The 22,313-nt window shown below is 33.6% G+C and overlaps 5 protein-coding genes across 9 annotated transcripts; 3 read left to right on the top strand and 2 right to left on the bottom strand.

The window, feature by feature from the left end:
* Positions 1-516: 516 nt before the first annotated feature.
* LOC106756721 (pentatricopeptide repeat-containing protein At1g03100, mitochondrial) lies at positions 517-4,480 on the bottom strand. 2 transcript variants are annotated; one of them, XM_022779082.1, is made up of 3 exons: positions 4,310-4,480; positions 3,775-4,154; positions 517-3,288 (listed from the first exon to the last, which is right to left on the bottom strand). In XM_022779082.1, the coding sequence occupies exon 3, from the start codon at positions 3,231-3,233 to the stop codon at positions 879-881; it is 2,355 nt and encodes a 784-aa protein (XP_022634803.1). In that variant the 5' UTR covers positions 3,234-3,288; positions 3,775-4,154; positions 4,310-4,480; the 3' UTR covers positions 517-878. The 2 variants fall into 2 exon arrangements, with proteins under 2 accessions (XP_022634803.1, XP_014494750.1); XM_014639264.2 differs by having other exon boundaries at positions 3,775-4,142.
* An 869-nt stretch (positions 4,481-5,349) lies between these two features.
* Positions 5,350-6,550, bottom strand: LOC106757510 (non-specific lipid-transfer protein-like protein At5g64080). 3 transcript variants are annotated; one of them, XM_022778956.1, is made up of 4 exons: positions 6,206-6,550; positions 6,102-6,128; positions 5,975-6,028; positions 5,350-5,872 (listed from the first exon to the last, which is right to left on the bottom strand). In XM_022778956.1, the coding sequence occupies exons 1-4, from the start codon at positions 6,543-6,545 to the stop codon at positions 5,661-5,663; spliced, it is 633 nt and encodes a 210-aa protein (XP_022634677.1). In that variant the 5' UTR covers positions 6,546-6,550; the 3' UTR covers positions 5,350-5,660. The 3 variants fall into 3 exon arrangements, with proteins under 3 accessions (XP_022634677.1, XP_014495668.2, XP_022634678.1); XM_014640182.2 differs by having other exon boundaries at positions 5,351-5,869; XM_022778957.1 differs by having other exon boundaries at positions 5,771-5,877.
* A 3,903-nt stretch (positions 6,551-10,453) lies between these two features.
* LOC106757399 (non-specific lipid-transfer protein-like protein At2g13820) lies at positions 10,454-11,596 on the top strand. Of its 2 annotated transcripts, XM_014640064.2 has the most exons (3): positions 10,462-10,945; positions 11,025-11,069; positions 11,260-11,596. In XM_014640064.2, exons 1-3 carry the CDS (start codon positions 10,615-10,617, stop codon positions 11,433-11,435), a joined length of 552 nt encoding a protein of 183 aa, XP_014495550.1. In that variant the 5' UTR covers positions 10,462-10,614; the 3' UTR covers positions 11,436-11,596. The 2 variants fall into 2 exon arrangements, with proteins under 2 accessions (XP_014495551.1, XP_014495550.1); XM_014640065.2 differs by lacking the exon at positions 11,025-11,069 and having other exon boundaries at positions 10,454-10,945.
* A 2,646-nt stretch (positions 11,597-14,242) lies between these two features.
* On the top strand, positions 14,243-18,296 carry LOC106756776 (F-box/kelch-repeat protein SKIP30). Its single transcript, XM_014639356.2, has 2 exons — positions 14,243-14,454; positions 16,894-18,296. Exon 2 carries the CDS (start codon positions 16,971-16,973, stop codon positions 18,006-18,008), a length of 1,038 nt encoding a protein of 345 aa, XP_014494842.1. The 5' UTR covers positions 14,243-14,454; positions 16,894-16,970; the 3' UTR covers positions 18,009-18,296.
* A 1,033-nt stretch (positions 18,297-19,329) lies between these two features.
* On the top strand, positions 19,330-22,313 carry LOC106757158 (tRNA (guanine-N(7)-)-methyltransferase non-catalytic subunit wdr4). Its single transcript, XM_014639763.2, has 10 exons — positions 19,330-19,540; positions 19,603-19,770; positions 19,870-20,035; positions 20,115-20,171; positions 20,248-20,318; positions 20,865-20,943; positions 21,037-21,096; positions 21,272-21,375; positions 21,462-21,522; positions 21,731-22,313. Exons 1-10 carry the CDS (start codon positions 19,425-19,427, stop codon positions 22,097-22,099), a joined length of 1,251 nt encoding a protein of 416 aa, XP_014495249.1. The 5' UTR covers positions 19,330-19,424; the 3' UTR covers positions 22,100-22,313.

The following is a 22,313-nucleotide window of genomic DNA, read 5'->3' as shown; positions in this document are numbered from 1 at the left end:
CTTAATAAATTTTGAACTAACTTAATTGAGATGAGTTTATTGCATAAATAAATGTTTGATTTCACTGTATTTCAAGCACGACCGTATCTCAGTTTTTTATAGTTTGAGAGTGGACTTTCCGGTAATTTATAATACACATACACACGTGTGTGTAGTTCTTTTTTTCTAATTAGATACTCCTCTTAATACTTTTTACAAAGAAAAAATATATGAAAAGAATAAAAAACTTGAGATAGGAAAAAGTTATTGAAGAAAATTGATGTTAAAATAGTATTATTAGTCTTTCTACAATTCTGTTGTAAAAAGTTGTCAGCGGCATGTTTCAGCAAGTGATATCATTGTTGGCGTAAGAATGTTGTTCAGTCTGTTCAGTAATTGTCTTCCTATGGCCCATTTCTTGATGCTTGCCCGTGCAGTGCAGGAAAAACCTCTTGTTTTCCCCATCCTGCTACTGTTATTAATGTTATTATCCGGTTTATGATGTATATCTGAGCCCTGCATGTACTACAAATTACAATCACGCAAGTCCTTTTCATTTCATTGCTTGTCACAACCTTGTTGTGTCAGAAATCAGAATTCACAAATAACAATGTTCTCGGCGGGGCATGTGTTTGTCCCATTGACAAAATACATCAATATTTTATGGCCATCAGCTATGTAAGCATGAACGTATGTGGCACATCATCTTCTATTTGTTGCCTTAAAATAATGGAACTGAAGATCTATAAGTATAACTGAAATTTTCTACACAAAATAAGATGTTGGTTTATTCACATCGGCAGTACATTAGTGGTAAACCTTCAAACATGAGAGGAGATAGAACAAAAATTAGACAGCCACAAGTTATGAAGTTGATAGTTTGGATTTTGAAACTTGCATCAAGTCAAGCCTATCCACCTTTTAAAAGCCAGGGCTGCTTCCCTTTTGCTTAGTTGGGATTCTGTCTGAAATTTTGGAGCCTTCCCTTTGTAAAGTGATTTATGGTATTTCAAGAACAACATTCGGTACTTGTATTTGTCAATAAACATGTTTCCTTTTTCCATCATGGTGACAACTTCATTGGCTCGAACGAAGAATCCACCCCTTACAAACGTATACAACACAGAATCAAGAAGTTCCTGATCAAACGTCATCGAGACAGAAGAAGCAAGACCTTTCATCTCACCCCACAGCTCTGTCACCTCTTGATATTTTCCTCCAGTGGCAGCATACCCTGTGACCATAGAATGGAAAGTTTGAGCATTTGGTAAGTGGCCTAAGCTTCTCATTTTCTTTAGAGCCTTTTCTGCATCTTGCATCAGTNTCTTCTTGCAAAAAAAGTGGATNNCATTATTCCAGTCATGCACTCCACANTCCACTTTCTGCCCTTCCTTGATTTCCTGTAACAGCTTGGTCATTAGCCCAGCTTCTTCAGTATCCGCTCCATCTTTAGCCATCATGCCAGAGTTTTGTTGAGTGACTCTTGGAATTCTAGCCTCTTTCCTCTCTTTAAAAAGTTGGAGTGCACCCTGTGTGTCTTGCTGGAGAACTCTGGATTGGATCATTGCCTCATAAGAGCTTGAGTCAAGCTGGATACCAGCTATCTTAGCATCTCTCAGAAGCGATGTGACATCTGCCACCCTATTCGCTCTGCAATATGCTTTCAAAAGAGAGGAGTATACAGATGAACCAGTTCTAACTCCGGCTAGACGCATTTCATCCAGGAGATCATGTGCTTGGTCCAGCCATCCAAGTGAGATGCACGCGTTAATAACATGAACCAAAGCTGAATTGTCATTGGAAAATGGAGAATCTTCTCTTTCTGCCTTGAGAAGAAATACAGCTAAATCTTTGGTCTTGCCAGCTTCTAGCATAGCTTTAACTAATTTTACATAAATTGTTTCAGTTGGCTGCAATATACCATGCTTGGTTGTGATCAAGTCCACCCGCATCTGCAACTTTGATAATAAAGAATCAAGTATAGCTTTGGACTCTGCCTCAAGCTTTGAGAAGTTCCTATCTTTAGAGAACTCCTCATAAGATAATACAGCACTTGAATTTGACCTGTTATTTTGTAAACTATCTAAATCTTTAATCTTGTTCAAACTATGGACAGAAGCCAATTCCGGAGAACGGTTATGGTCAATTCCATCGGCATTCATCATAAATTTGGCAGCTGCAAGAGAATTTCTTGCTTCCTTTGCTTTCCTAAGCATTTCCAAAACCATGTTTGATGCGGAATCTAGGTCCCCAAATCTCAAATGGCATGTCAATAAACAATTATAGAAATGTCGAAACTGTAAATCAGTTAGATTTGGGGCTTCCTCTATGTGCCTTTGCAGCTTCTTGAGCTCTTCCCTTCGCCCATTTCTCTCGTATACACGTGCCATTATTATCAGTAAGTGTGCATCTGCTTTGACACCAATTCGAGGCATCATATCCAGAAGCTGTTCTGCCTTCCTAGATGACTCAAATAGGAGGCACCCTGCCAAAGCAATGCTAAAAGCAGCACTGTTTGGCTTCATGGCTATCAAAGGTGCATTGCTCTTTTTACGCGGATCTATTCTATTGTTCTGGAATAAATAACCTATTTCAAGAATCAACTCAGCAGCAAGGTAACTTCCTTCTGCTGTTTGTGACATGTGGGCTAAAACTGCAGACCAAGCAGTGACTGAGGGAAAATGCTCCATATCGATCATCTTTCTTAAAATGGTTGATGCTGGAACCGGTAGTCCGGCTTTTGCAAGGCCAAAGCTGAGGTAGATTAGCACATCCTTTTCCAACAAATCTTGTCTACCTTTCTCAATAGCACGTTCTACGAACTCATAAGCCTTTCCTAGCAATTTTGTATCAAGGCTGTCCACATAGCTTGTTACAAGCTTACTGATGACTGATTTTCTGGGAAACCCCTCCATGTGCATATGCTGCTCCAATAATTTCCACGAATAATCTAATTGATTCAAATCGATAGCATTTTGTATCTCCAAACTAACTTTGGCAGGGTCTTGAGCATGGACCAGGATTCTTTCAGCCGCACTAGAGAAATATAGTCCTTGAAGAGAAAATTTATTCTCTGATCCCAGAAGAAATGTTGATGAACTTGATTTAACTAAACAAGAGACAGCCGACTTAACAATATACCTGACACTTTTGCCACTGGAAACTTGGGCTGTTCTATAATTGCAATTAGCAACCATGACACTTAAAACCAAAGGGATATCAGGCCCTGTTTTGAGCTTTCTCACTCCAAGCATCTTCAACTATAAGCAATTTTGGGAAGATGAATTTAAGAACGAAATCAATAAAAACCTGCACAATCATAGTATGCGTTGGTAAACAAAATGGATAATAAATGTTACACTAAATAGTACAAACAAATCAGAGTTCTGCTCAAAAGGTGGAATGAGCACTGTTGAAACTTAGTTTCAACAAGAGGAGTCTAGTAAAACAAAAACAAAAGCAGGTTTAGAAGTGCATCATTGTAACAGCCAAAAATAAAATTGAAAATTCAGAATTATTACATCTTCAGAAAACCGATATAATTATACAGGTTAAAATGGAACTCTAAAACTTGTGACACAAAGATTAAAACTTTCTTTGGCACCATTCCTTAAGCACTTTTCGCAAACTACAAACAGTTATTACAAAGAAAGAAAATAGTCGCCAGACATGAACAACGGCAGAAACCCGATAAAATTTTGAAAGTTGGTACTGTCATCACTATAAACCATAAAAGAAGTGAATATAATCTCATAAACTAAGTGGGTCCGGAAAATGTAAGAATTAGTGTCTCACCAGGATATGAGTAAGTGGTTGATGCCCATGATTTCACTTCATTTGATAAACAGAAAACAGCGACCAGCAACCACACGGTTTGTTCACTACTCAGCTCTGCTCTGCCCATCAACACACGCAAACCAACCATGAAACCACCGTACCCGGCTTCGATCTGCCACCGTGGAGGGAGGCTAAGCCCTGAACCAATCAATCAACACCCTTGCTTTGGGTTTTAGTTTTATGGGTCAATGTAACTCGGTCCATTTCACTTTGAAGAAGCAGGTGAAAAGCGTTGAGACGACAGTTTGAAGAAGCAGCATTTTCGTTACTTGACAACGTTGTGAGTGGAAATACATCTATCTATCTTCAATGAAGAGTCTCTCCCTCTTTAGCAGAGACTCATGAAGGAGAAGAGTGTCAGAATCGTTGCGGAGAATATAAACAAAGTAACATTAAATTCAAAGAAATGGTTGGATTCTTTTATCAAATAGTTGGTGCTCAAGACTCAAAACACACGTGATAACCCAATGCAAGCAAACCAATCCTTACTTACTTTGTTTTGCTGTTCGAAACGCGGCAAAATGATTGAATTAAAGCTTCGAAATTGTGAGCAAGAGATATCCACTGAGGAAAGCGAGCTTTTTTTTGGTTCATCAATGCAGAAAATGAGAAAAAATCCCTAAAGCTATTACGTGAAATAGTAGGGTTTTAAATATTTTTTTAGTGAAGATTACTTAAGTATGGAGGTGCAGAAAAAAACTTGGGGTGCAGGAAAAAATCCCCAAAAAAGTGTTTAAATTTATATAAAAAGATCATTTTTGTATAAAATGTTTAAACTTATACAAAATTGTAAACTTACAATTAAAACAAAAAAACTCATTTAAACAATCCTTCACTTATTAATTAACTTTTTTTCTATAGTTGAAATAAGAATTGTCTTATATGTTTCATTTTGTTCATCTCTTTCGGCCATCATAAATTTTAATCAAATATTTCTAAAAAAAATAATAATCTGAAAATACATATATAGTATTGTAAACACACATGTCTTTGTTTGCTTTCCAATTATCTATAAAACACTTAAAAAATAGTTTTCAAAAATTAAAACATTCAACACCTTTGAAGCTCTTGTCTTTTTTATACTGTACGAGAAATCGTATGGGTTTTTGACTTTCATTTTTTGAAACTCGTGTAGAGAAAAAATCATTCATACAAATTTTCCATTTATTTGTGTCATAAGTTGTTAATTAATCATTAACATGAGTGAAAGCGTTTATAATGATGGGTGCATTTTTTGTTTTTTTCAACATTAATGATTTAAAATTTTATATTAATTGAAAATTTTGTTTGGTCTTATAAACGGTACTAACTAAACAAATTCGAATTTCCTAAAACAACTAAGTTTTATTTTTTATATGTATATATACTTATCTGTTTCAAATTAAATTATCTAATCCAAATTAAGAATTTAAAATAAAAAAAATCAATTAATTAACTCAACCAAAATATTTAAAAAAAATAAAAGGATTAAATAAAATAATTCAAATTTAAATGTTTCATTTTTTTTATACAATCTTAAGATTCTTTGTCCGAAACACCACCTGAATCATCTCTATACCTTGTTCATATCAGATTTAAAACTTGTTACAGCAGTGGTAATTTGGCTAAGATTGATAATGAGTCACATAACCACGCAGAAGATGAAACGATCAAGAAATTAGACATTGATGTGTCGCTTAATGTATCCAAATTTGAAACTATGCATGAAATGAGACCGTGAAGTTTCAATATTTCGTTATTTGCTAGAACATTATTATTTGTATGAGTAAGCAGAAACATAGAGAAAGCAGGTTGTGCAGAGTGATTGGATTAGGGTTTTGGTGTAATGCATTGTACAATAAAAATTAGGAATAGAGGCACAAAAGCACGATTCCTACGAGAAAAGCATAAGGTGGTGATGAGAGAAAAGATGAACGAGATGGCGAAGGAAGTGGAGTCAACACTGGTCTGATCTGTGGAATTCTACTTCTACTGGGTGCTTCTGCTTCCGCCGGAGAGGACGCCGCCGCCAATTGAATTTTCTGATATTTCTCTTCTTCAACCATTTTTGAATCTGCTAAACTTCTCTTATGTAAATTAGTATATAAACTTACTATTCAAATTTAAAAAGCAGTAACATTATATTCATGTCTTTTGTTAAGGCCAATTTTTCACGAACCTGGTGGGCTCAAGGGTGATAGGGTTGGACCGTTCGATGGAAGCACTGCAGGACCTAACAAAAAATAATATATATTTAGAAACCAAGGAAGGTATAAATTTTGATAATCTGGAAAAATGCAAAATACCTGGAGCTGGTAAAGGAGAAGCAGAAGCTGCGAAAAGAACAGTATTAGAAATGTAATTTGATAATGAGAAATGAAAATGGGAAAGCTAAGCTTGTGATGCAAACCTTTGCACTGCAAAGGAAGTCCATTGATGTTGCATGCTTGTGAAAATGATAGGGCAAGGGTGAGGGGTAGTTGAAAAAATGGAGCATTGGCAGAGAGCAGAAAGCAAGCACAGTTGGTGTTGGTGTTCATCAAAGACCTCAGTGAATCACAACACGTACTTGGTGGCTTTAAACCATTATTATTAGTACTTCCTGTGATGATGTTGGCGCATGGTGTGATACTGTTCATCATAGAGGTTGTGCAAGAAGTGCTAACTTGTCCACTAACCGAACTTATTAAACCCACCATGAAAGCTGTCAGAATCACTCCTATTTGAAAAGCCATGAGGGATGAGAGCATCAATATATCTTAGATGAAGGAGATTGTGTTTGATTAAACCACTATATATATATATATACACGACAATGGAATAGGTAGATGTGAGAATGATAAAGGAGTTCAACTAACTTGACTAACATTTACTCTCTCAAGCATATTCCTGTCAATTGTGCAACTTGTTGTTACAGGCTTGCAATTTGGTGTGGTTGGCTAGAAGAATTTGCAAAGCTTCGTGGAAATTTAATTTTAGGAATTTTGCATTAGAACATCATTCACAAACATGCTCACAAACCAGTACATGTTTTATTTAATATATTGCGTGAATTTTAATTTACAAAATATATCAAATTTAAATGTTTCCACAATTCTTCCATATGTTTCATTTACATGTTTTTATGATAATATTGTTTATGTATTATTTATAAGTTGTATAAGAAATATATATTTAAATTAAGGGTAACAAAGTCAATTCATTTAAGCAATTTGGTCGAATTCTTTAACATGTAAAAATTAAGATAAAATGAATGTTGTAAAAATTCACAAAAGTAAAATTGATTCATGAAACGTGTGAGATTACTATCTTTAAAGATTTATTCATTCTGTGAAAGTCTTTTAAGATAAAAAAAAAATTCTTGAATTTTCTGAAAATCTCAAAATTAGCTAAAAATTATAATAATAAATAACCAAGATCTTAGAGAAGAGGAAAACAAAAATGAGACAGAAAGAGAGAAGGAGCGAAGGGATGTGTGTGTTCTCTTTCGAAAGAGAATGAGGCTCTATTTATATAGAGGAGGTGGGTTCAAAACCCAGCAACCAAGAACTAAAAACTTGTGTGTAACATCTTGAAACTTGCAAAGGAGGGTATAAAACTTGCATCTAACATCCTACAACATATTACCACCATTTGAATCTGTAACAGAATCGAAGATTGTGGAGCAGCAATATTTTATATTTTAATATATTGTTTTTATAACAATCCTCACACATCATACAATCAAACGAAAGAATGAAAGAAGAAAACTATGGGCCTTATATGGGATGTAATGCAATAGACATGGTACACTAAGTTATATGATTTATTTTTAGATTGAGAAACTTAATACATAAAGATTGAGCTATAATCACTTGTTTGTATTCCAAGTGGTTTAAGTATCAATTTCTTCAATATTTCTAATATCATGTTTCTTTCTAGGGATTTATTTAAAGAATATGTTAGATTTCGTTCTAACTTCATATAGTCAATGAAAATAACTTTTTAGTAATTGTTTTACCTAATTATGTTTCAATTGTATATGTTTATTCTTTCCATTATAATTCTTGTTTTTAACTATAGCTATTTTTAATTAGTAATCGCAATATATTGACATAGATGAGATTGCTTTCAATCCTAGTAGAATGTTTGCTAAGAAGTTTTTCAACCACTCACTTTTTCTACCAACTATTTCCAAAGCAACAAACTCATATTTCATTGTTGATATCTTATGTTTTTTTTGTCAGATCTTTATGTAATTACACCACCATCAAGTGTGAATACATAACCACTGGTGAGTTTTGTCTCATCTAAATTAGATATCCAATTAACATCGCCATACCTTTTTAGTATAACGAGAAATACACTATATTTAATGACATAATACATTGAACCTTTTAAGTATCTCATAAATCTTTCAAGTACATTCCAATATTCCTGATCAAGGAATGTTAATGCACTAGATGTTGAAGGAAAGGAATTTCCACGACTTATGTATATTTCACATTAAAAACGACCTGGATATCACCACAAGAAGGTTGGTGCCATGAATGCTTCGGTAAGAACAAAAACTTGATATTCTATTATTTAGTTCTAATAGATTGAAATATCAGAAAATATTTTTTTAACTTTTCTTCTGTTGTATATCCTCCAAAGGTTCGAGTTTCTGTTGTGCTTACGAATGCACCACTGATGTTGAATTTGGATTGTGATCACTACGCCAATGATAGCAAGGCAGTAAGAGAGGTTATGTTCTTTTTAATGGACCCCAACCTTGGGAAAAAGTTATGCTATGTTCAATTTCCACAAATATTTGATGGTATTGATCATCATGATAGATATGTTGATTGTAACTTTGTGTTCTTTGATGTAACATCATTTTTCTAAAAACGAATTTCACAAGTATGTATAAATTTCATCATGAAAGGGCTTGATAGGATTCAAGGTCCAATATATGTTGGTACTGGAACTGTGTTCAATAGGCAGACATTGTACGGTTACGATCGTCCAATGTCAAAGAAACTACCAAATATACATTGTGACTGTTGGCCATCATGGTGTTGCTTTTGTTATGGTAGTTCAAGAAAGTCCAAGTCAAAAAAGAAATCAAGAAAAGGTCTCTTCGTTGTATTCTCCAAGAACAAAAACAGAAACAAAATAATGGGGAAAGACTGTGTTAAAAAAGGGTTCATGTTTGATCTGGAAGAAGATGGGTGGATTTATGGGTCAGCCACAAAAGATATTTTTTGATTGGATTCAAAATGCATTGTAAAGGATGAAAATCAATATATTTAATTTTAGTTTCAAATTATTTGAATGTGTATTTTATTATTAAAGCATTTTTATGATAATAAAATAATTTTAATAATACAAAAAAAATTAAAATCATTTGTCGTCTCAACTCATATTTAAAATATAACATAAATAATTAGATAATGTTCATACATGCATACACATATTATTTGATCGTGTATTTTATTATTAAAGCATTTTTATGATAATTAAATAATTTTAATAATATAAAAAAAGTAAAATGATTTTCAGTGATTTTGAAAATCCTGATAAGTAACACGGTTTCGGAAACTCCAGAGCAAGTAATAGGAGTTTTGAAGAACCCAACAAATAACGATGATTCTGAAAAATCCCAATAAATAATGGTGATTTTGAAAATCTTCTTGAATAACGGTAGTTTTGTAAAACTTTCACAATTTTGGAAAACTCTCACAATAGTGACAATTGATCAAAACTGCTGGTAATTATTTATAGATGCTATTTTTTTTTTTTTGCAGTTTTTATAATTACGAGAAATGTATTTATTAAGATTAAAATCACTAATAATATGAAAAGTAATCCCGATAAAATTTGACATTTTTTTTTTGTGATGTATAACATAAATTCATAAATTTTGCTCAATGTCACCTGTTATCACTGTATGTACAAGATTTAAGAGAAAATAAAAACACTAAAAAAAATTAATCAGATTCGCTTATTATCATTTTCTAAACATCTATTAAAGAAAAAGATAAGAAGATATCTAAAAAATAATAAAAAGAAAATTAAATATTTTAAAAACATGAAATACTTGTAATTTCAAAATTAGAAATTATTTGTTCTCTATTTATTTTAATTTTTTCTCTTGTCAGCTTATAAAATAAGTTATTACATATGGTACTAAAAATCATTAATTACAATGGTGAATATAAATGCTAAAAATCTCCATTTTAGAACGTCATGTGAGTCCTGTTGAACAGAATGGAGGCACATAGTTAAATTGAAATTGGCCATTGGAACTAAAAAAATAAAAACTAATTTGGAAAACAATTTGTCATCAATCAAGTTAGGAAGAATCATGACTAGAAAACTTGAATGCTTAAGAAAAAGTAAAGGATTTATGCATTGAAGCCTTCTGTTTTATTTGAATTATTTTGTAGCTATTCTTGGCGTGACCATAGATTGGAAGTAGAAAGATGGAAAAGTTGTTGGAAAAAAGTGTCCATGTTTGAACGCCCATGCCCACAACATGCCTTCTCTTCTAAGCATTTGTTTTTGTTGTTATTCAATGTCCCTTTAAGATTTTAAGTATCAATTATTGCACCAAAAGCACAAACACTAATTCCACTACAAATCATTCTCAAAAGTAAGGGACATAGCAACAAAGGAAAGATAACAAGCATTGAAACTTTATTAAATCAAAAATGGTAAAGTAAAAAAGTTATTTCCCTGCTGCACAAGCTATCCAGCTGCCACTCTTTAACTCACTTTTTCTCACAATAAGTCATTCTCTTCCTTCCTACTTTTCCCCCTCACAAACTCATTTCATCATATCATCATCATCATCCAATGGCACCCAGAAGGATTGAGATGCTGCTAAGGCTGTGCCTTGTTATGGCTCTTTGGGGTGGCACATTGGCTCAATCTCAATCAAGTTGCACCAATGTCTTCATAAGTCTTGCTCCCTGCCTTGACTATGTAACAGGAAATGTCTCAAACCCTTCCTCTTCTTGCTGCTCTCAACTTGCCTATGTAGTGAGTTCACAACCACTGTGCCTGTGTGAGGTTGTTAGCGGTGCTGCTTCAACAATTGCTGCAAGTTTCAACATCAATCAGACTCGGGCTTTGGCTCTCCCCACTTCTTGCAACATTCAGACACCTCCTCTTACCACCTGCACTGGTAACACTTCATCACATTTTTCAATACGTATATTACATATATCTCAAAACCTCACCTTCTTATTATCTCATCATTTCAGGCTCACCAGCCTTTTCCGTTTCAAACTTTCCCAACTCCCCTTCAGGTTCCATACACACACATTCCCAGATGCTTTTCTTGTTATTTTCTTCAATCAAATTACTACAGACTTGATTTTTCAACACCAGATATGAATGCAATACAGAATACAGTCTCTTTTTCTGTTTCTCTCAGTTTCCTTTTTTCTTCTTTTATGACTTCTACAGTGGATTTGACAGAGTACCTTTTTTGCACAGGGATTGGATCCAACACTGTTTCATCAGCGACCGGAAGTAGTACATTTGTCGGTGGTTCATCTCACCAAAATTCAAGTTCCACTTCTAAATTATCATGTTCTTGGTTTCTGATGTTTGTCCTTGCAACCACTTTGACTTTCACCTTCAAGAGTACCACATCGCTCAACATTTTTTAAACCTTCTCATTATATATCCTTCACAGCTTCCAGCTTACCCACTTATATTATATTACAATGTCTCTTATGCCTTAACAAAGTTAGGATTAGCTTAACTTCTGTACTTTTAATTATTTCTATTTTCCTACCTCAACTTGGTTTTCTTTTGTTTATTCGTAAAATTGCAATGTATATACTTTTGTCTAAGTGAATCTCGAAACTATACCATTTGCAAAACCACGCAATTATTAATATGTATTCGCTAAGCAAATTCAAAACTAACTTAAACAAGTGTTCAAAAATAAATTGCCATCATATGTTATTACATAACTCCTGAAATGAAAAGAACAACTTTCTTTTCTAAAAGTCTATTGTAACAATTTTCTTCTTAATTTCTTCACTTCATTTGAATGTAGAATCTGTTTCTTTTAAAAAAAACATTTTTAACATGTAAAAAAATTACTTTTGATTTAAAATTTAATATCTATATTAATTTTAATTTTACATATTTATGTAAATAATATATGTTATTTTTTATATTTGATATTTTTTATTTTTTCACGTCGATGTCAAATATAATAAATATTTTTTATCAATTTCCTAGTGGATGTTACTTTTTCAATTTCAAATTCATCGAACGATAATGTTAAAATAAATTATTATATAAAGTATTGTTTGTTTTATAATTTTGTTCATTACGATTTTATTTTTAACAAATGTCTCAAAAAATAGAAAAAATATTTAAATTATATTTAATCTCAATTCTTAAACGATGTAAAATTATTAATTATATATTATAACTTATCATTGTTTATTAAATAAAAGTTTGCCAAGACAATTCTCTCATATTTGTTTGATATCTTACATGAAGAAATTTTTTTGTTGTTAATACATTCTACTTTATCCACTTGTTTTCGTCTCACTATTTTTAGAAATAAAGATATTTTGTTCTCTACACTTTCTCTTTTATCAAAATTCTTCAAAACATTTTGATCTTGTCTCATCATTCACATGTATTTTTTTTGTCTTATTTCTAAAATCATGTAACATGCTCAACTATCAGTATTATTGCACAATGCATAATTGAGAAAAAAAAATAAAATTCAATTATATATTTGGATGCCAATACTCTTACAAGCATTTCATAGTTAATTATCATAAAAAGTGATGTATATTATTTTTCTTAGTTCAGTTTTTTTTTTTTAAGTTGAATTTTTTGTCACAAGATTTTCACGACATGTATTTAATCATTTCCCATAACGCATATTTATTAAACTCAGATAATATATCCAAAAGTTACACATGCTACTCGTCAAAAATCATTTCAAAAGTACTTTTGATCTTATTTATGTTGTATTCTTCTTATATTCTACAATCATTACAATCATCAAATATAAAGCTATAGATATATCCCATTTTTTTTTATAAATATCAGAGTTTAAATCATACAGGGTATATTTTCCTCCAATCCATTTGTAATAACATAATCAATTAAAAGAAAAATATATTTTTAATGTCTAAATAATACCTAAGTTTATTCAATTAACATAATGTAACATTTTTAAATAAATTACCTTTCTTAATAGTTTTTTTATTGACTAAATATATATTTGTTAACTCTAGTTTGAAATAACGTATTTTATTACTGTAATCTTTTTTTTTTTTAATTATCAGCGTAATAAATTTTTATTTAATAAATTATTTTTTCAAATGCAGGGGTACTCTTATCTTTTAACTTTAAGAATGACGATGAATCCATTCACTTATTCATTGCAATTTTATTTTGCTGTGTTCGCTGTAAAGCAATAGTCTAGGGTTCATCTTACCAACATTTAATTTTTCTTTGTTTTTAAGTTTGAATTAAAATACTCCTATTTTTAATATAATTACCCCAAATATCCTCTATTTTTAAAGATTTTTTTTTTGTTTTATTTCTCTCACCAATATACTTGAATACATAATACAATTTTATGTGAGAACTAATTATTAGATAGTTTGATGAATACCTTAAACTATCAAACCATTTTTGTGACTGAAATTAGAGTATATATGATAACGAAAATTACATCGGTAGATATGAAAAAAAAAATACGTATTACCTAATTGAATCAATACTCTGTAATTTTTCTAATACTTTATAATGTCTAATCAACATCAAGGACAACTAGGAATTAGATGGGTGCTCACTATACACGCAACATAGAAATATTTTTTAATATCACATTATAATTTAAAATGAGGAATTTAAAAAATAAAAAAAGAAATGGTGATATTTTATTGAGTGTTATTTTATAAGTTAAATAAACGGATATCTGAAAACAAAAAAGAGAATAAGCGGTGGATTACCTGGTCCATACGAAATCAAGAGTCAATATCCATTCTAATCTAAAATAAAAAGAAGACATCGTTGTTGTTGAGTTTAGTCTTTATATTTTTTGTTGTCCACGCGCGATTCACATTTCAACCAAACGTGAATAGGAATATAGAACAATTCTCATCATACTTTGAAGCACGGAAATAAAAACAAGAGATAATACAAAAATAAATATATTATTACATAATAAAAAATAAATAGAGATTCCAGAAGTTGTGGGGAAGAAAAAGAATATGCGGAGAGTTATTCGTTTTTTTGCTGCAGCAGCACCATAACGAATGAGAGTGGTGAATTGGAGCACGCAAAGGAAACCTAAATTAACTTAAATTAAATTATTCTATAATATATATTATTACTTAATAATTAATAATTAATTTGATTGATAAAATGTAAAATCACAATGATAACCTAACAGATATATTGTGAGTATTATCTAGTTTGCATATTTGAAAAACAAAACCTAGGGAAGGGGAAGTAACGCAGACCGAAACGCATAACATTCACATTCATATTCACATTGTTAACTCTTAATTCAGCGTGCCGTTTCCTAAGCTTCCTTTTTCTCTATCGCGCTCTCTTTCTCTCTCTCTCTCTCTCTCTCTCTCTCTCTCTCTCTCTTCGCAATCTCTCCAATTACCTTTCTTCTTCGCTTCTCTTCGCTGCCAGGTAAATCACCTTCCTCTATCCCTTTTCTTGTTTTTTTTTTTTTAATTTTTAATTAATTGAGTGAGGGATGATACTTAATTTGCGTTGATTTTGGCTGTGTTTGGAGTTGATCCAATACCCATTGCTCTGTTAATTTCGAATTTCGTCTCTATTTTGCTTTACCACTTGTCGCAATTACCGTACTTGCTTGTTCCTGTTTTTGTTATTACACTGTTTTTTTTTCGAGTGGTGATAATGTTAGGGCTGGAATCCCTATTTGAATTGTGTGCTGTGCGTACGCTAAGTGGTTCGTCAATCCGTTACCGGCGCCAAGTTTCGTTGTTGGTTTTTCCCATTTGACTTTGTTCATTGCTGTATTCTTGGTAGAACTGAGTTCGGTCTCTTTGTTGCTGCTTCCAATTGAAGACATTTTTCGAAACTTTCAGTTTCATTTGTTTTGGGTTATGAACTGAAACTGAATTAGAGTTTTTTCTGTCAATTTCATTTTTGAATGTATGTACTTCCTGATACTGATAGGAAAGCATTGCATTGTACTCATATTAGATCATATTTCCCTTTTTGGCTCTCCCTGCATTGGGCGGTTTTTGTTGTAGATTCTATATTGACTAGTAATATGACCAAAATAATATATAAAAGCGAGGGGTAATTTGCTCACAAGAAATTTGTAAGAGTTTTTCTTCACATGTTTGCTATAGAGCGTATAATGTCCAGTGATTCAGTGAAATTGATTTGTCCTTTTACATGTAGATATTATTTTTACCTTCGTTTTTTTCTTGGGAGCATCTGCATCCTAAGATTTATTTTATCGGGTCGTTCATGGTTTGTCTTAAATGACAGAAACATTTTGCTCTATTTCGAGACGGATAAGGAGCGTATATAACTGACTTGTTTTTTTTTTTTCTTGTTTTTCCATTGTTGGGGTTGGACATTTGCTAGTGGAAGTTTAATACTAAATTAGTCTTCCTTGACCCTTCAGAATATATGTTACTGTATTTAGGCATCATGAAACTTAGGTGTGGCAAGCTAATGCAGCTTAGAGGGGGTCTTTGTGACTTTCAATAACAGGTCCAAGCATAGAATGCATAATGTAAACGTGGGTATTTGGGAATGATTTGAGAATTAGTTCCTGCTTGTTAATTAATCATTATAGCATCTGTTGTACCCTTCTATTTCCATAATTGTGTTGAAAATTAGAACCCTTGAGATTGTATTGAGTGAAGGGATGTGCCTATTTATTTGAGTGGTCAGTCTATCTTCTTGTGCCTTTTATATAGGCAATCAACACTAGATGATGATGCTGGGTTGCATTTTTGTGCCTTCCTGTCTACTTTGTAAATCAGATTTTATCCTCCAATTACCCAAAATGAGATGATCCAAGGTCCCTAGTTGTACGCCTGTCAATTTGAGTTAAACTCTAATAGCCAGCCTCTAGGAGAATAATCAAGCAATAATTTGAAGTCTTTTTAATTCTTCAGAGGGGGGTGACTTTGAAACAGTATTTATATATGCAATAGTTCTGCAAGAGGATTGAAGAGGTTGGTTAAATGTGCATTCATATTAGTTTAAAGACCGTGAGAGAACATGGGATAGTTGATGCGGCTAAGGGGGTGAAATTGTGAGACATCTTAGAAGGCTATTTTGGCTTAATCTTAAACTTCAGGTCGTCCTTGTTTGATTCTTAGGAAATTCACTATTATGTGTGGGTCTCCACATTGTCAACAGGACTTTTACCATTAGGTAGAGGGAGGGACAACTGATCTGAAATCCTATGGGTCAATATGTGTCTATGTATGAGACTCACTTGATCATTTGTATCTTTTCTCCAGTCCTAAAATATAGGTAATTCAATTTTTTAAAAAATCATTTCTAAAGGGATCCAAAATTATTCTTAGAAAGTGGAATTTAAATTTAATTCAACTTTATAAAACTGGCTTAGTCAAAAGAGATCAGCACCCACCTATATATTAGTGTGAGACTTGGAGATTTGATAGCAGATTACATGATAGGCCTGAAAAACTTGACTAAGATAAGCTCTAGATGACTCTTAACACCATTTTAGGAAATTGAATTTTAAATCTAACTTAATTTTATATAACTAACTTGGTAAGATGAGGTTTGCATCCATCTATGTATTAATATTTAGTCATATCTCTAATCAATGTGAAATCTCTAACAATTATCATAAATTATATGCCACTGCACCTGTTTTCGTTGTTATTCCTGCTGCTGATATTTTATTCACAGAAAGGAAAGTTTATTGTTTTTAATTTGTTCTGATATCCAAGAAAGTCTACCATGGCTTGACAATTTTCATTCAAACTTCTAAATTGAATTTGAATTTCATTAAAATCCCCCTTGCCTTTCACATTAGTACTCAATTTGAATTTCCAAAGTATCACTATATTGGTATACATTAATGAATAAATACTGTGATTGCAGGTGCACCTTTTATAGTAACAGAGAGTCAGAAGTGGAAGGTTGTCAGAAATAGATGAAACAGCAGTTATAAATTTATAATGTCTGGACTGATTGAAGGGCTTCCTGATGCTGTTGCAATTAGGTGCCTTGCACGGGTTCCTTTCTACCTTCACCCGGTGTTAGAGCTTGTCTCTCGATCTTGGCAAGCAGCTATTCGAAGCTCTGAACTATTTAGAGCTCGGCAGGAGGTTGGTTCAACTGAGGATCTGTTATGTGTCTGTGCTTATGATCCAGAGAACTTATGGCAGCTGTATGACCCTTTGCGAGATCTCTGGATCAGACTTCCTGTTCTTCCATCAAAGATCAGGCACCTTTCCCACTTTGGTGTAGTTTCCACTGCTGGAAAGTTGTTTGTGATTGGTGGTGGAAGTGATGCTGTTGATCCGTTGACTGGGGACCAAGATGGTTGTTTCGCAACGGATGAAGTCTGGTCATATGACCCTGTAGTCCGACAGTGGGCCCCTCGTGCACCAATGCTTGTCCCACGTTCTATGTTTGCATGCTGTGTTTTGGACGGGAAAATTGTTGTAGCCGGGGGCTTCACTAGCTGCAGAAAATCAATATCTCAAGCAGAAATGTATGATCCTGAGAAGGATGTCTGGATTCCAATGCCCGATCTTCATCGCACTCATAATTCGGCCTGTTCAGGGGTAGTGATTGGTGGAAAAGTGCATGTACTGCACAAGGATATGTCAACAGTGCAAGTTTTAGACAATGCAGGGCCCGGGTGGATTGTTGAGGAATGTGCATGGCTTCAGGGTCCGATGGCAGTCGTCCGTGATGCGCTCTATGTGATGAGCCATGGATTAATCCTCAAACAGGACAAAGAAGTGAGAAAAGTTGTGGGTTCGGCATCTGAGTTTCGAAAGAGAATTGGATTTGCGATGGCTGGACTAGGTGATGAGTTATACGTGATTGGAGGCGTCATTGGCCCTGATAGATGGAATTGGGAGATTAGGCCATTATCCGAAGTTGATGTTCTCACACTTGGAAATGAGAGACCAACTTGGCGCCAAGCAGCTCCAATGACTTGGTGTCATGGTACTATTCTTGGTTGTACACTGCTGAGAATTTAGGCTGTCGCATTCTAGGTTGTAGTGTTATTTGTTCTCGCAGGATTTGGATACCTTCGTAGACAAAGAATCAGTCGTTCAATGGTTTCCCTGTTTTGTATGTAAGCCATAATATTTGTCCTTGTTTTTATGTTGATCACATGCAGTAACGAGTTGTGTTTCTGTATCTGTTCTGTTTGTAGTAAAACAGTTAATGATCACCATTAACAAGGCAACAAATCGGTTCTATTGATATTCCTACCTTGACATTCATCACTTCACTAGGAGAAATAAATTTCATTTAGCCATTCACCTTTTTTCTTTTGTTTGATTGTTTTGATTTTGTTTTTTCCTTTTAAGAAAAGTGAACCATTTCTGACTAACAAATTTTTTGGACGGAAGATAATTTGACAAGGTAAAGATTTCAGAATTGACTTTATATGAAACTCGAGAATACTATTGAAGGAGAAATCTTTCACTCTCAATATCAATATCAATACTAAAGAGGAAATAACAGTGTTACAATCTGCTAACAAGTTGAAAGTAAATGCTAGCAAGGAAGGGAAAAGGGTAACCATTTCAGGAGGTAGGGTTTAATGCATGGATTGAAACATACCATCTTGGGTCTCTGATACTGAATTAGAAGAGGATTAAAATAAAAGAAGGGAAAACATTCAATTCTCTTAGGTCCTAATTATGATCGGAAAGGACAAAATGTCTTAATACTTGCGGAAAATTTAAGAAGTTCAAGCCTTATATTTCATTCAATGGATTCAAGTTAGCTTTGAGAGAAAAAGGAAACAAAGATTGAAATATTTGCTTTGTTTGGATAGAAAGAGAATTTAAAAATGAAAATTAATAAAAATTATATGAATCAAGTAATATTTTAGCGAAAATAGAGAGTTTACTTGTAAGATAAAAATTTAAAAAAAAAATGTATTATTTTTACCTTAATTCTATTTTCATTAAACATTCTTACTTACGCAACATTTTTGTCATAAACGATTTTTCATAACAAAAACGAGTGGGTTATCTCAATCATTTTATCATCTCCAACTAAAATTAAAATAAAAAAAAAAAGATAGGAAATGAAAAAGGTAAAAACAAAAATTGTAATATATTGTAAAAGCTCAAATTTTAAACATGACTTTTATATTAAAAAATGAGTTAAAATAATTTTAAAGTCGAATAAACTGAGTGTAACTAATGAGACACGCAAAAAAAATTGTTAATATATAGAAGAAAATTACTATTTTTTTTTCGAAATTATAAAAAAATAAATTAAGGGGAAATGGCTTATGTTAAATTTAAAAAATAGAAAACATATTTAAAGGTGGAGGTTTTATTTTTGTTAGTGGGTTACAGAGAGACTAGAAAGCCCAATATTTGGAACGGAGAAGCGCCAAACCCTAAGACGGAGGTTAGTTTCTCACTGGCAGCATGGATTCGGAAACCAAGAAGGACATAGAAGTTGCTCCGGCACTCATCGCCGTTCACCCCGACCAATGCTCCGTAGCCGTCGCCGTCGGTCATCACCTTCGCGTCTTCGACCTCCTGTAAGCAAAACTTCATTTTCTCATTTCACTTCAACTCACTTGTTATACTGATAAACCCGCAGTGCCGGTTCCGCAGTTTCCTTAACGGATGACTCCGATGCCTCCCCCTTCCACACCGATAACATCAGAGCCATTCGCTTCGGCGCCAAAGGAAAACTATTCGTCTCCGCCGGTGACGATAAAACTGTCAAGGTCTGGTCAACACAGTCATGGCGTTGCATCACCAGCGTGTAATTTCAATCTCTCTCTCGCTCTCGTTTTGTGTTGGTTCACCTGCACTCTTCCAATTCAATCATTGATTCTTTTCCTTTTTTTGCTGATGATATTAGGTCCTCCGAGAAGAGAGTGTCCGCAGTTGCAATTAGCGACGACGGAACCTACGTTTGCTTCGCCGACAAATTCGGCCTTGTTTGGATTGTGGATCTCGATCCTCCGTTACGCGATAAGAAACCGGCACCTCTTCTTTCTCACTATTGCAGTATCATCACTAGCTTGGTCTGTCACGTCACGTGTTTTTTCTTCCTTAATTTACTTAACTTTCTTCTAATTGTTCCTATGCCGTTGTCTTATGCAGGAATTTTCCCCTCATGGTCGCTTCATTTTAAGTGCTGATCGTGATTTCAAAATTCGTGTGAGCTATATTATTTCAAAGTTCGTCTCCGCTATTGCTTTTTATTTTTTCACTAATAATTATATCCATATCGCAGGTTACTTGTTTTCCCAAGAATCCCTTAAATGGAGCTCACCAGATACAAAGTTTCTGTCTCGGTCATACAGAGTAAGAGTTGCTTCTATTATTCTTGAATGTGATGACGTTCAATGACTGCCGTTATCAAATTTTCATGACTGTGGATACTTCGTATGGTTGCGTAATTTATTCTAGTGTTAAACAAATTTCAAATGCTCAATTCTTATTTCATTATTATATTAGAGAAAAATGAGTTGGCTAGAAGAACTTGTTATTAACAGAAAAACAACAATGGATGGAGAAAGAATTAAATTTAAAAATATAATGCATATTTGGGATCCATTAAAGTAGGTTAGGAACTCAAATTAAATTTTAGCACAAGAGAAAATCACGGAAAGTTCTTTGGTTATATGTGGTACTAATGAGTTGAATTCACAAAAAGTGTATTAGAAACCTGTAATGCATTCTAGCATTGGAGATGGCCTAAGTTATTGAGATCATCTTATAAGAGATATTTTCAGAAGGATTGTTTCTCGTACGCGTACTTTCCTACTAGACAAATGAATGTAGCTGTCTTGTTTTTTTCTAAATAAAGTTTTCTTCCTGATTTTAGAATAAATGAATATGTCTTTGCAGGTTTGTTTCCTGCCTTGCTTTCGTTCAGGCTCAGGAATGCCCTCAAGGTCTTCTTCTCTCTGGCAGTGGTGATGCCACAGTTAGTAATTCATTCAACCCTTCAGGATTCAGGCATACTTTCTATTTTTCTTTTAGATGAAAGCAGTATGAAACTGTGAATTGATTTTTTCAGGTTCGGTTGTGGAATGTCGACTCTGGAGCACTTCTAGATACTTGTGAGGTTGCAACTAAGGTATTTCTTCAATTCTTGGTGGCTCAACGAAAGCATTTCGAAAATTATTACTGGACTTGCCAATTCTTCACATAAATGAAATAAATTTTATTTATATAAGGTTGTGGATTTGACCTCTTTTTTTGCTATTGAACTTGGTTTTTACTTTCTTATTCTGCATCCTCTGTTTCCAAAGGCAGGACTTTTAGAGTCTGATGACAAAGCAGAGGAGCATGACCATGCTGTTACTGATTTATGCACTGTCCTTGATGGTTTGCTTGTTGCGGTGGCCATTCAGAGGCAAGATTATCACTATAGCATTCTCTCATTTCTCACTGGGAGAATTTTGTTTGGTTTTCTGACAAGTTTATTTGATAACGCTGTAGTTTGCAAGGAATAATATTGTTGAGTTGCAATGTTTCTGCAAAAACTCTTTCTGTTGCCAAGGTATCGCTCTTACACATGCTTGAAGTGACCATTATTAACTTGTGTCATTCTGGTTATATTTAGTTAGGGTTTGTTTCTATTTTTAACATGTGAAGTTAGATTTGTTCTCATGTGTTAACTATTGTTACGAAAACAATCCTAACTGGCTGATACATAAGAAAGGACATATGTTTCTAATGGCGGGCATTTATAATGATGGGAACTCCAGGTAGTTTCAATTGCTGGAGAAGCCTTTGTCCCTACATGCTTGGCGAGCCCCTCTGCAGGGAAATTGTGGATGGTTACTGGTGTCTCTACTTTACCTGGTTGCAATTATCCCGCGTTGGCTCGTGTAAAAGTAATTTCTGGTATAGATGATGAACAAGAACCAGTTGTTATGGGAGACGATGGCATACCTGGGGGAGAAAAGCTGCTAGAAACGTTGCAAGGAACAGCATCCGTTGATGACAATGCTTTTTTAGCAGCAGCTGAGGCTGTCAAAACAGCAATGGGTCAGCTGTTGATAAAAAAACAATACCCTTCAGAGAATAGAGAATCTAGGAAGAAATGCAGAAATGATAGAAAACTCAAGGGTTAGCATTTTTGTTTTTCATTGTTTTTATTTATATATGAAGCAGATTAGCACGGTCTCCTTGATCACCATTTTCCGTAGAAGATTCTTGACGATCCATTCTATTTATTCTGATAAACTGTGCATCTGATATATTAAAACCAGATTGCCATAAATTTTGTTGTAAGTCATTCTAACATTGTTCTCAACATATTGTATCTTTTTGTTCATCTCTGTTACA

The sequence above is a fragment of the Vigna radiata genome, chromosome 3 (assembly GCF_000741045.1).
Source record: "Vigna radiata var. radiata cultivar VC1973A chromosome 3, Vradiata_ver6, whole genome shotgun sequence".
Lineage (NCBI taxonomy): Eukaryota > Viridiplantae > Streptophyta > Magnoliopsida > Fabales > Fabaceae > Vigna > Vigna radiata.
This window is presented reverse-complemented; position numbering and strand designations above follow the sequence as displayed.

Bases quoted from the DNA above. Each gene is read 5' to 3' on its own strand.
- LOC106756776 (XM_014639356.2), top strand. From the start codon at position 16,971: ATGTCTGGACTGATTGAAGGGCTTCCTGATGCTGTTGCAATTAGGTGC.
- LOC106757158 (XM_014639763.2), top strand. From the start codon at position 19,425: ATGGATTCGGAAACCAAGAAGGACATAGAAGTTGCTCCGGCACTCATC. The intron at 21,376-21,461 runs GCAAGATTATCA...ATAACGCTGTAG, and splicing joins GTTGCGGTGGCCATTCAGAG to TTTGCAAGGAATAATATTGT. The intron at 21,523-21,730 runs GTATCGCTCTTA...TGGGAACTCCAG, and splicing joins AAACTCTTTCTGTTGCCAAG to GTAGTTTCAATTGCTGGAGA.
- LOC106757510 (XM_022778956.1), bottom strand. From the start codon at position 6,545: ATGCTCTCATCCCTCATGGCTTTTCAAATAGGAGTGATTCTGACAGCT. The intron at 6,029-6,101 runs GTATTTTGCATT...ATTTTTTGTTAG, and splicing joins TTCTCCTTTACCAGCTCCAG to GTCCTGCAGTGCTTCCATCG. The intron at 5,873-5,974 runs GTTCGTGAAAAA...AGAGAAGTTTAG, and splicing joins ATCACCCTTGAGCCCACCAG to CAGATTCAAAAATGGTTGAA.
- LOC106757399 (XM_014640064.2), top strand. From the start codon at position 10,615: ATGGCACCCAGAAGGATTGAGATGCTGCTAAGGCTGTGCCTTGTTATG. The intron at 10,946-11,024 runs GTAACACTTCAT...TCATCATTTCAG, and splicing joins TCCTCTTACCACCTGCACTG to GCTCACCAGCCTTTTCCGTT. The intron at 11,070-11,259 runs GTTCCATACACA...TTTTTTGCACAG, and splicing joins CTTTCCCAACTCCCCTTCAG to GGATTGGATCCAACACTGTT.